The 12,461-nt window shown below is 35.6% G+C and overlaps 1 protein-coding gene across 2 annotated transcripts in view; it reads right to left on the bottom strand.

Annotated features, from left to right (window-relative positions):
• Positions 1–12,461, bottom strand: part of LOC5563680 — a 248,591-nt gene that overhangs the window by 32,826 nt on the left and 203,304 nt on the right. For both annotated transcript variants that reach the window (XM_021853633.1, XM_021853634.1), the window contains exons 5-6: positions 4,897–4,974; positions 1,634–1,825 (exon numbers count right to left, since the gene is read on the bottom strand). In XM_021853633.1, the coding sequence (XP_021709325.1) occupies positions 1,634–1,825; positions 4,897–4,974 (270 nt within the window). The remainder of the gene's footprint in view (positions 1–1,633; positions 1,826–4,896; positions 4,975–12,461) is intronic.

Below are 12,461 nucleotides of genomic sequence, written 5' to 3'. Positions count from 1 at the left end.
GGTTTCATCAGGCTATTTATTACGAATTCTTCCCGGAATTAATAAGGGGATTCTACCCAATTTTTCCAGGGGTTTCTCTTGGGAATCCTTCAAGAGATTCATACAGGAACTCTTCAAGGTATTCTTTCCGGTACCCGTAAAGGGATTTCTAACGGAATTAATCAAGGGATGCCTAATGTATGTAATTCCTTCCCGAATATATCCAAGCATTCACGATACCTCCAGGGATTTCATCAGAAATTTTTTATAAGGAATTCATCACAGGAATTACTCAAGATATTCCTTCAGGAATTTCTCAAAGGGTTCCTCACGGATTTCATTAAGGGATTCCTTCCAGAATTCCTTAAGAAATCAATCCCGCAAATCCCATTAAGGGATTTCCCCGACTTTTTTTCAAGGAATTCCTCGTGGAATATCTTCGGGAGTTCTTGAGGATTTTCAACAATTCCTCCAACAATTTTACCACAAATTTCTTATGAAAATATCACCTGTAATTTGAGAATCCACCAGTATACCATCCAGTGAATCTATCACGAGCTCCTTCTGAGATTTAAAACAGGAGTTCCTTGAGGGACTCCTCTGAAAATTCCAGAGGTTCCTCCGTGGATCCCACCAAGATGAACTTCAATGATCCCATAATGAATTTCCTATGCGATTTGACCACAATTTCCTATAAAGATTTCACCAGTAATTCCTTCCGAAGCTTTACCAGTATTAAAGAAATGTCACAAGTAGTTCTTCTTGGATTAACACTGGGAATATTACCAGAGAATTTTCACCAGAAAAATCTACTAAGGAATCGCCAGAAGTTCTACCATAAAATACTTCAAAGGTTTAACTAGGATTTTCCTTCAGGGTTGTCAGAAATTCCTCCAAGATTAAATAAACCATTTCTCTGTATGCCTTCAGGTTGAATCCCTGAAAAACACCTAAAATAATTATTTTGGAAATTTATGAAAAAATCCATGGTGCAATTTCATGAGATATCCTTGCAGGTATCACCAAACAAATCACTAGAGAACTTTCCAGAGAACTCCCTGGAGAAATTCCTAAGTATATTTCTAAGATATTTTAAAGCAATCCCTGAAAGAGTTTCTAAAGGATTCCCTGATGTAATTCCTTTAGGAATCCTTGGAGAAATTTATGGTAGATTACTGAAGTAGTTCCTGCAGAAATCCCTGGATTAATGCCTCGCAGGATCCCTTAATAGATACAAAGAAGATTATCCAAAGAAAACACTGGTGGAATTTTTTAAAGATTCATTAGAAGAATACCGGAGGAAAACCTGAGAGAACCTATCAAAAAATTGCAAGCGAAATTTCTAAAGGAATTGCTGATACCAGATACCAGAAAACGGAACTGTATCACAGGCCTGTCAATCAATTTTCTCCAAAACGACACAGTTCACTAGCTCTTGACCTATCCTGCTGAACTTTCTCTGGTGTCAATCTGCACTGCTCATCCGAAAATACTCACAACAAAATCTCACAATCAGTAGTTTACCCGTCCCCGATAAATAGGGATCAACCGAGGCTGACACACACGAGGCATCCTCATTCAACACTACTCTCACATTCACTCATTGTAGTTTATCCCGGCCGATAGCCTGCCGGGTGTTTAAATTACAAATTACCTCAAAATCCTGGTGCTCGCCTCGTGATGTGATGTCGCCTGCTCCTTTATGTTTAATTTATGTCCATCGGGCTGCCGGAGGACTATCATGGCGTGCAGTCCGCTCGGTGGCGTCCGATGATTAATATAATATTTACAGGTTAAATTGCGTGGATAAATGCCGGGATAGTTGGGCGATCGTATTCGGCAGATCCTGTGACCAAAAAAAAAAAAGAGAAAAGAACGTATAGTTAGTATAGGTGAGGGAGCGGTTGTTGGTCCGTACAAAAATCTGTTTTTGCTTGGAGTAATTTGATGTGCTGCGAAAGGGTTAGGGAATCGATTTTTCATCAGGTGCAGATGCTTTTGGAAAACTGTGACATTGTGTAGCATGATGAACTTTTGGGAATGTTTTAGTGAGCACTTGGTTTAAAATGTGTCAGTTTGTTTCAACTTTTCTATTGCATAACTGGATTGTTGTTTTTTTAATTATAGGTTTAATAAGGGTGAGTTATGGATATGCTATAACAATTATTCAATAAAATTTTCAGGAACTCACACTGCCTTCTAAAGTGTTTTCTGTGCCATTTAGCCTTTGGCGTCTTTCAACTTGTCCAACTGTTTTATTTTTTTCAGCAGCTGTCATTTAGTGACTGCAGTCACTGTGTGAGAAATAACTACGGTTATTACAACTGAGATCATTCTTCAGCACAAAAAACATCAACGATCAATTATAATTTCATAAGAGGAGCTTCAATCAGAGTAACACTTGGACCCAGTTATTGATACTTTTCTTTTTGCAAACATGTATTTTAAAAAACTCTTCAACTAATTGTATGCAGTGATGGAAATGCCCATCACAGCATCTGAGGCAGTTCATTCACATAAGAAATGGATTTAAAAACCTAAAACACCCTCATTCTTTGGAGAAACAAAATCAAGTTTTACAAATGCTCAAGATCACTTAAACATCTTCAAAAGAAGGCTGCTCGAAATCTACATGGAATTTTTTAACGCGATCATACCCAACATTAATATTTCGGCTTCCAATTCCTGTCCAGTGTCAAGCTTCGCACCAAAAATCCTCCCCGTGCGAAACGAATTTGGTTAATTTATTGGGAGACAATCTGGACACACATTCGGAACGATGAACGCCAGTCCCAAACCAATCTATGGAGAAGGTACCCCCGTTGCATTGTCCTGTCACCCACCATATGATTGTCCATTGCTACGCCTCGGTACAATGGGCGAACGTTTTTGTGCCCTGTACGCAACTGCCACTACAGCATCAGCTCTCGGTGGTTGCTGACAAATCTAGTTCGACACTCATCAACTCGCTCGGTGCACTATCATATGTCACGGTGTGTCTGAAACCGATTTCTATCTCTATCTATCTTCTATCTTCTATCTTCTATCTTCTATCTTCTATCTTCTATCTTCTATCTTCTATCTTCTATCTTCTATCTTCTATCTTCTATCTTCTATCTTCTATCTTCTATCTTCTATCTTCTATTCTTCTATCTTCTATCTTCTATCTTCTATCTTCTATCTTCTATCTTCTATTTCTATCTTCTATCTTCTATCTTCTATCTTCTATCTTCTATCTTCTATCTTCTATCTTCTATCTTCTATCTTCTATCTTCTTCTATCTTCTATCTTCTATCTCTATCTTCTATCTTCTATCTTCTATCTTCTATCTTCTATCTTCTATCTTCTATCTTCTATCTTCTATCTTCTATCTTCTATCTTCTATCTTCTATCTTCTATCTTCTATCTCTATCTTCTATCTTCTATCTTCTATCTTCTATCTTCTATCTTCTATCTTCTATCTTCTATCTTCTATCTTCTATCTTCTATCTTCTATCTTCTATCTTCTATCTTCTATCTTCTATCTTCTATCTTCTATCTTCTATCTTCTATCTTCTATCTTCTATCTTCTATCTTCTATCTTCTATCTTCTATCTTCTATCTTCTATCTTCTATCTCTATCTTCTATCTTCTATCTTCTATCTTCTATCTTCTATCTTCTATCTTCTATCTTCTATCTTCTATCTTCTATCTTCTATCTTCTATCTTCTATCTTCTATCTTCTATCTTCTATCTTCTATCTTCTATCTTCTATCTTCTATCTTCTATCTTCTATCTTCTATCTTCTATCTTCTATCTTCTATCTTCTATCTTCTATCTTCTATCTTCTATCTTCTATCTTCTATCTTCTATCTTCTATCTTCTATCTTCTATCTTCTATCTTCTATCTTCTATCTTCTATCTTCTATCTTCTATCTTCTATCTTCTATCTCTATCTTCTATCTTCTATCTTCTATCTTCTTCTTCTATCTTCTATCTTCTATCTTCTATCTTCTATCTTCTATCTTCTATCTTCTATCTTCTATCTTCTATCTTCTATCTTCTATCTTCTATCTTCTATCTTCTATCTTCTATCTTCTATCTTCTATCTTCTATCTTCTATCTTCTATCTTCTATCTTCTATCTTCTATCTTCTATCTTCTATCTTATCTTCTATCTTCTATCTTCTATCTTCTATCTTCTATCTTCTATCTTCTATCTTCTATCTTCTATCTTATCGAATTCAAGGTCATTTTTCATCCATAACATTTTCAGACACACCGTGATATATTGTTGCAATTTTAGTCGGTGGGTGAGAGACTTCCAACCTGGAAGAGGGGGAGGGACTATGGGTTTTCTGATGGATGACAACGCCGCCTATCACACATGGCGGTGAATGGATGCGATGGTTGACCCAACAGCAGCAACAACGGCAAAATCAACAATACAGTAGGTACCTCCAGTGGTTCACCACTGCTGATTTGGCATTTAAAACGATAAATTGTTCGGTTCATGGAGGTGGTGGCAACCGAGCCTGCTGGCCTCAAAGTTGGTCCTGTTGGGCTCGGATGGGGAGCACGAATATATGGCGAACGGGAAGGCCCACAGCTGGATGCTGGGAAATGAAGTAATTATTTATCCAACATGGGTCACCAGCTCTCGTTGGGGTTTGGGCAGTTTTGGTGCGTAACGTTCTGATTATTTAATGCTTCGGACAGGAAAGCTGTGCTAAGTTGATTTGGATGTGAAGAGTGGAGATTTTTTGGGAAATATTCACATGATTGGGTATTACGTAACTGAGAGAAAGATATTTCCTGAAGATGATGAAATATGGTTTTCGTAAAATAGTAAAAAAAGTTTTGATAACAATATTTATAAAATTGCGATGTATATTGCATGTTTTCTTTAAAAACGTTGTAGTAATGCAAATAAACTTACCTTTTGTCGCAGTCGTAAAAGTTTCGGTTGCAGTAGGTTCCGGGCACTCGATCTCCGTTCCATATTCGGTTTTCAGATCTGAAAGCAATTCAGAGAAGTGTTTAAATGACTTTTGAAACAAAATTTGGTGAATTTGTTTGATATTATTGATTTTTAAATTAGGATATAGCTGACCGCACATCGTTTCTTGTAGTAAATACTAGAGATAAACAATAAAAAAAAAGATCTTTTGACTCTCTCTTCCAACATAAAATACTTCTAATAAAACTGTCACAAAACTTGCCGTTTGTAACAAATTGTAACAAATTGTGACACAATTTTGCCATTTTTATAAAAACTTGTGTCAGAATACTCTTTAATATGAAAAATAATATTAATTGAAACAGTTTAAAATTAAGTTGAAAACATCAACCTTTTACCTCAGAGTAGGGCAAATGTCAACTTATTTGGTGCTCACGTTCGCATAATGAAATGCAAGTTATAGGGTAGGTGTACCAGTTATGGCCATAGTGGTTCCCTATTTCGCCATACGTGATATCTAGAATCCCTTCACATTTTGAAAAATCTTTTGTGTTTTAGCAGTAAAATAAAGGATAAATCTTGATGTTAAAACATTCAAAAAGATTTAAAATGTAAAAGTTATCCAAATTTTGCATATGGCCAAATAGGGAACCACTATGGCCATAACTGGTACACTTTCCCTAAATATTTCTATGACAAGTATGATTCATGGTCATCATAAAATCCTGTCAGAAGAATATGGAGAAAAATATTGTCATGCCCCAAAAAAGTAATGACCATCACTAGTTCATCCAAAAACAACCAATAAAATAATACGAAACAAGCAAAAATTGCCAATTGAAAATTTCAAAACAGCATTTAACAATTTGTTTTTTCGTCAAAACTATCACAAAAAGAGCATTGAAAATCAAAATTCGAAATATAATTATCGAATATCTTCCAACGAAAAACATATGAGCACTAGAATATAATAAAGTTCCAAAAATAAATTGAAAAGCACGTAAATCTTATGAAATGCAATAAGTTTTCACAGTTGAGGGACAAAATATCGAGAGACAAAACGATGAAATACAAAATAACTAATGCCAAAACGTTTTTGTTTTGTTCTGTTCCATTATCTCATTTCAACATTTTGTCCTTTCAATGATTTGTTCTTTAGATGTTTTGGCATCAGACGTTTTGGAATTTGACATATTGCTTTTTTATATTTCATCACCAGTAGCAATAGTTTGCACATTTTAGGCAATAAAACAAAAAATAACATACTTTTCACCGGTAAATCAATAAAAATTGGGGATGATAAATTCAATAGTAATACAAAATCAATTGACATTTTTATAAAGCAATCAAATAAGCAGTTCTATTCAAAATATGAGCAATAAGCTTAAAATTCCAATGAAAAATTTAAACCGAGCACTCTAATATTCGAAAAAAGGCACCAATGGAAAATAAGAAAAAGAACTTAAAAGTTCAAAAATTATAAATAAAGCTGTCGAAAATGTTTGGGTTTGATCATTTTTATTGTTTTTAAAGTTTTTATTGATAACATTTTCGCTTAAAAGCGAGTTTTGTTTAATTTTTCATCGGAGTTTCAGTTTTTCATTCGAATTTCAAGCTAACCTTTTATTTTTTCTCTGAATATTACTGCTCATTCACATTTTTTATAAGAATATCAATTAATTTTGCATTGTTTATTATTGAATTTGTCATTGCCTATTATTATTGATTTACCGATGAAAACATGGTTATATTTTGATGTTTTGTTGATAAGAATGTGAAAACTATTGCTTATGTTTGTTTATTCATCTAGATTTCCCTTGATAAAACACATAAAGTTCCTCTTCTTCAAATGATTGCCTGCTGAATAAAAATACACAATCATTTTTGATAAAAATTCTTCCACAGTTACATGTTACTAGATCTGTACACTTCTTAATTAAGTGAATACAAAAAATACGTATGATACCTAAGCCTTTCAAAAACATTTTTTGTTTTTCTCAAATGTCTTCCACACAATTCTCTTCTTAGTTTATTCGTTCGCAGATTTCATCAAATAATGTTTAAGGAAATCTTTAAGGATTCCATCTAGGTCATTGAATATTTATATGAATTCCTTCTATGTTAAAAAATCCTTTAAGATTTCAACCAAAAAAAGTTTAAGATTCTTCCAGATTTTTCCAACAAATTCCTTGAACATATTGAGAAATCTTTCAACTGTTCGTTTTTATTTTTTTTTTCTAAAATCATTTTTTTCTGTTTGAGTTTCCCTTCAGCCTTATTGTAGTGGTTAGAACACACGGCTCTCACGCCGAGCACCTAGGATCGAATCGCATCCCCGAGATAGTCCCTTATGACTTAAAAAAACAGATATGACTCCCTTCAGTAAAGCCGTTGGTCCCGAAATGAGCTAACCCAAGATTGAAAATCTCGTTAGCACTTCAGTCGTCGTGCTGTTGTATTTTGTACAACACTGTTGAAAAAACCTCGCTTTTCGTTCACAACAGCAGCGTGGTGGTTCTGACGGTGGCAAACCGCGCGTCGACTGGAAGGTTAATAAATACAAAATAAAATAAATACGCTTATAACAATCTTTCAAGTCTTATCTTCTAGTATTCTTTCAAGAAATGGAAGAACCCGTTTTGTCCTCTTGAAAACTTTTTTAAGGGATAATTCAAATTTTTTATGCAATTTCTACAGTGATCCATTCAAGAACTACTGCAAAGCTTACCCTGTGAATTTCTCTTCTAATAATTCCTAATAGAAGTTAAGAGATCCGTCCAAAGCATACATTCTATAATTCTTGTAGAAATTTCTCCTAAACTCCACCCCATTGACTCCACCCCAGGTTGGTGTCCATGTTGGCGTTATGTTTGAATGTGTGTGATGCTGCTTGACGAACCAATTCGGCAGTTTGTGAAACCGATCAGACTCTACTCTGATCTGTGTCTCAGTATTTCCCATTTTCTCGAAGGATTTCAACTAGAAATCCCCGACATAAATTCTCCTGATTTTACTGAGAATTCAATTATTCCTCCAAAATATTCTCGAAAAAATCCTGCAGGGATTCCGCCAAGATGTGCTGCAAGAACTCCATAAGGATTTCTGAAGGTAATTCTGAGACTTCGACAATATTTTCTCGATCTTTTCACCAGCGATTTTTGAGGTTTTTGGAGGAATTTCACCAGGAGTTCTTCCAGGGCTATAACTGGAAATTTCGCTAGATTTTCACTGGAGGTTGTACTACAAAAACCTACCAAAGCTACCAAAATCCCTTCATGGATTTTATCTGTCATTTCTTTCTTGATTCCACCAGGTATTCCTCCAGAAATTTATTCAAGATTTTGTCCAGTGATTTGACTAGGAATTCCTGTAAGGATTCCTTAAGGAATTCCTTCCAAAATTTCATCTGGACTTACTCCATCGGGGTTTCTCAAGGGATTCTATCAGGAGTTCCTTTCAAAGCTCTTCCAGAGATTCCATTAGGTGAACTTAGAAAGTTTCCGTCAGTAGTTCTTGTAAGGATTTTAATAAGAATTCCTTCAGAGATTCTACCAGGAACTCCATCAAAAAATCCATCAGTGATTCAATCAGGAGTACCTCTAAGGATGGAATCTGGAATTCCTCCAGGAGTTCCATCAGGAGTTGCTCTAGGGATTCCATCAGGAGTACCTGTAGATAATCTACTCCTCCATGGATTTTATCAGGATTCCATCTGGAGTTCTTCTAGGGATTTCATCAGGAGTTTTTCCAATGATTCAATCAGGATTTCCTCCAAGAACATATTTAGGGATTCCTCCAAGGATTCCATCAGGAGTTCCATAGGGATTCTATCAGGAGTTTTTCTAGAGATTACATCAACATTCCTTCAGAGATTCCACCTAGAACTTTTCCAGGCGTTACATCAGACGTTCTTCTAGAGATTACATCAGGAGTTCCATACGGGATATTATCAGGAATTCCTCCAAAGATTCCATTAGAAGTTTCTTTAAAGATTCCACCGGGAATTCCTCCAGATATTCTATCAAGAGTTTCTCTACAAATGCCATCCAGGGAATTCCTTAAAGTCTTTGAACAGGAGTTCTTCTGAAGATTTCGTCAGAAGTTCCTCCATGGATTCCATCAGGAGTTCTTTAAGAGATTCAACCTTACAGGGGGTTCTTTAAGAAGTTCCTCTAGAGATTCCATCAGGAGTTCCTTCGTATGGGATTCCTCAAGAGATTATAGCAGGAGTTCCTCACAGAATTCCATCAGGATTTCTTCTACGGATCATATCAAGAGCTCAACCAGGTGTATTATCAGGAATCCCTCCACAGATTTCATCAGGAGTTCTTATAGGGAATCCGTAAGGAGTTCTTTCATAGATTCCATTAGGAGTTCTTATAGGGGTTTTGTCAGGATTTCATCTAGAGATTCCATTAGAAGGATATCATGAATTCCCTGAATTCCATAATCAATTCCTCCAGGGATTCCATCAGAAGCTGGTCCATGGATTTCATCAGAGATTCTTTTATAGATTTCGTTAGGAGCTTCTGCATGGATTCCTTCAGAAGTTATTTCAAGGATTCCATTAGGAATTATGGTTAGCTTCTGAATTTCCATCAAAAGTTCTTACAGGGGCTCTATCAGGAATTATTTTAAAGATTCCTTCAGGAATTTTCCTTGAGTTATTTTTTACGGACTTCAACCGGAATTTCCTTTTTTTCAGGGTTTTCTTTCAGGGCTTTCTCAAAAGATTCCTCCCGGAATTACTCAAGAGATTTCTCCTGGAATTAATCAAGAGATGCTTCCCGAAATTTCTCAAAGATTTATTTCTTAGAATTGTTTAAGAGATTCCTCCCGGAATACCTTCAAGCATTCTCGATGGATACCGGGAATTCATCCAGGGATTTTAACAGAAACTTCTTATAAAAATTTCACTTCCGGAATCTCTCAAGGGATTCCTCCCGGAATTCCTTAAGAGCTTCCTCGTGGAATTCATCAAGGGTTTTCCCCAAAATTCCTTAGGGAATTGAACCCGGAATTCCTCAAGGGATTCTACACTGAATTTTTAGAGGTTTTACTACCATTTTCTTATAAGGATTAAACCAGCAATTAGAGAATCCATCAGTACTTACTCCAGGAACTCTATCAGAAGTTCCTCCTGGGATTTGAAAAAGGAATATCTAAAGGGATTTCACCAAGAATACTTTCAAAAACTCCGACAAAGACTTCAACTAACATATCCCCACATAAATGCTCTAGGGATTCTTTGCTTTTATATATTTTTCCGATGATTTTATCTAGAGTTAAATTAGTCCTACAATGGTTTCCCCAAAACATTCCTGAAAAAATCCTTCAGTGATTCCACCGATATGTGATCCAAATATTTCTCAATTTCTCAAGGTAGTTCATTCTGAGACTTCACCAGTAATTTTTCAAGAGATGAGTTTTTGAAGGAAATTCACCAGAAGTTCTTCAAGAGTTAAAACTGGGAATTTCACCAGATGTTCCACCAAAAAAAAACTTTCAAAGGTTTGACAAGAATTTCCCATCTAAGAATTCATTCATTCAGGTTATCAGTAACTCCTGCAGGTAATTAACCAAAAAAATTCAAGAAATCCACAAGATTTTCTTTCATTACAGATATCAATAGTTTCGCGAGAAAATCTACCGTACATTCTGTGAAGGATTTATCTAAACAATATTCCTTTCACTACTCTAGCTATTCCATCAGAAAGCTACTACTAAATTGCAAAAGATATTCCTGCAAAGATTCCACTGATATAACCTAAGAGAAATAAACAAACAGGTTGAAATTCTGAGAGAATTCCCTGGAGAAATTCCTGCACAAATTATGTCACGCTAAAATTCAACTTTTTTGACCACCTCCCCCTTCCCTTTGTCACGTTTTCTGTATAAATGTTTTGAAAATTTTGTAAGGCATGTCACGCTTGGCTTGACCCCCTCTCCCCTTGGAGCGTGACGTAATTTGTGCATGACCCCTAAATCTCTGGAAGAACTAATGAAGGTATCCCTGAAGGAGTTCCTAAAATATTCCCAAAGATTCTTGGTGGATTCTTTGGTGAAATTCATGCAAGAAATACTAAAAGGAATACCTGAAGCAATTTATGAATACAATCCTTTGGGAATCCTCGAAGAAATTTATGGTAGATTCTTGAAGGAATTCCAGGAGAACTGCCTTGCAGAGTCCCTTCAAGGATAGCAGGATGAATCGTTTGAGGAAACACTGGAGAAATTCATAATAGAATTTATTGAAGATTCCCTTGAAGAATCCCCAGAGCATTACCTGGAGGAATCTCCAAAAAAAATGCAAGCGGAATTTCTGAAGAATGATTCTATCAGGGAGGATCTTAGAGGAATTTCTTGATGTATCCTTTGTGAAATTTTGAGTAGAATCACTATTAGAACTCTATGCAGGTATTTCTGTAGGAATTTCTAAAATCGTATGGAATCAATCAATCTGGAAGAATGCATGGAAAATAGCTGAAAGATTTTTCTGGAATGTTCGATGGAATCCCTGTAGTAATTTCATGGTAGGGATCCCTTGAGCAAACTCTTTAGGAATTTCTGGTTGAATCACAGGAAAAGGGTCCATAAAGAATCCGTTTGGGAAATCGCTGGATGAAATCCAGGATAAATCTCTAGATGATTTTTTGAGGAAATTCTCGAAGGATGCAGTAGAAAAATATGTGAGAATATTACTAGAAGAAATCGCTGGGGAAACTCTTAATGGAATTTCTGTTGTAACTCCTGGTGGAATTTAAGGAGAAAGCTCTGAAAAAGCTGGGGAAACAGTCTCAGAAAATCCCTGGGGGAATTTCTGGTGAAAAATCTTGAGGAACCGCTGGAAAAATTTCTGAAAGAATTCGGTATGTAACACCTGCAGTAATTCCAGATGGAAAACTTGGTACTAACTTCAAGAGGAGTTCCTGAAGAAATTGTTGAAGAAATCGCAGGGAGAATTCCTGGAGGAAATCTTAGAGTAAGCTCTGAAAAATTACTGAAGAAATCACTTGAGGAAGTTTTTAGATTGATCTTTGAAAGAATTAGTGAAGAAAATCCTGAATATATTGTAAAGGAAACTTTGAAAAAATCTCTGAAAGAATGCCTGGAAGAATTACTAATGATAAGCCTGATTGATTTCTGTCGGAGGAATTTCTGGATGAATCTATGGATAAATTTCTAGAGGAATTATTGATAAAATTCCTGGCACAAAATCCCAAGAAGAATTTCTGTTATAAACTATGGATCCCTGAACAAAAATCAAAGCAGAATAAATAGAGGAAAGCACTGAAAGATCATAGATATAATGTTTGGGAAAATTCCCATATGACTGCCTGTTCAGAATATTCCCCGACAGAGACTACTCATAAGTGTGTAGTTTAACTGGAATACTTCGTGCGAATTATTAGTTAAATTCCTCATCAAATATCAATTTCTTCAGCTTAATTACTACAATTATTGTCTAAAAATTGTAGAAATATTCCCCCTGACAGCTACAGTATTAAAATAAGAAATAGTTACTTACGAGGGAAATGCTACCA

Source organism: Aedes aegypti, chromosome 3, assembly GCF_002204515.2.
Source record: "Aedes aegypti strain LVP_AGWG chromosome 3, AaegL5.0 Primary Assembly, whole genome shotgun sequence".
NCBI lineage: Eukaryota > Metazoa > Arthropoda > Insecta > Diptera > Culicidae > Aedes > Aedes aegypti.
Note: the sequence above shows the minus strand (reverse complement) of the source record. Positions and strands in the feature narration are given on the sequence as shown.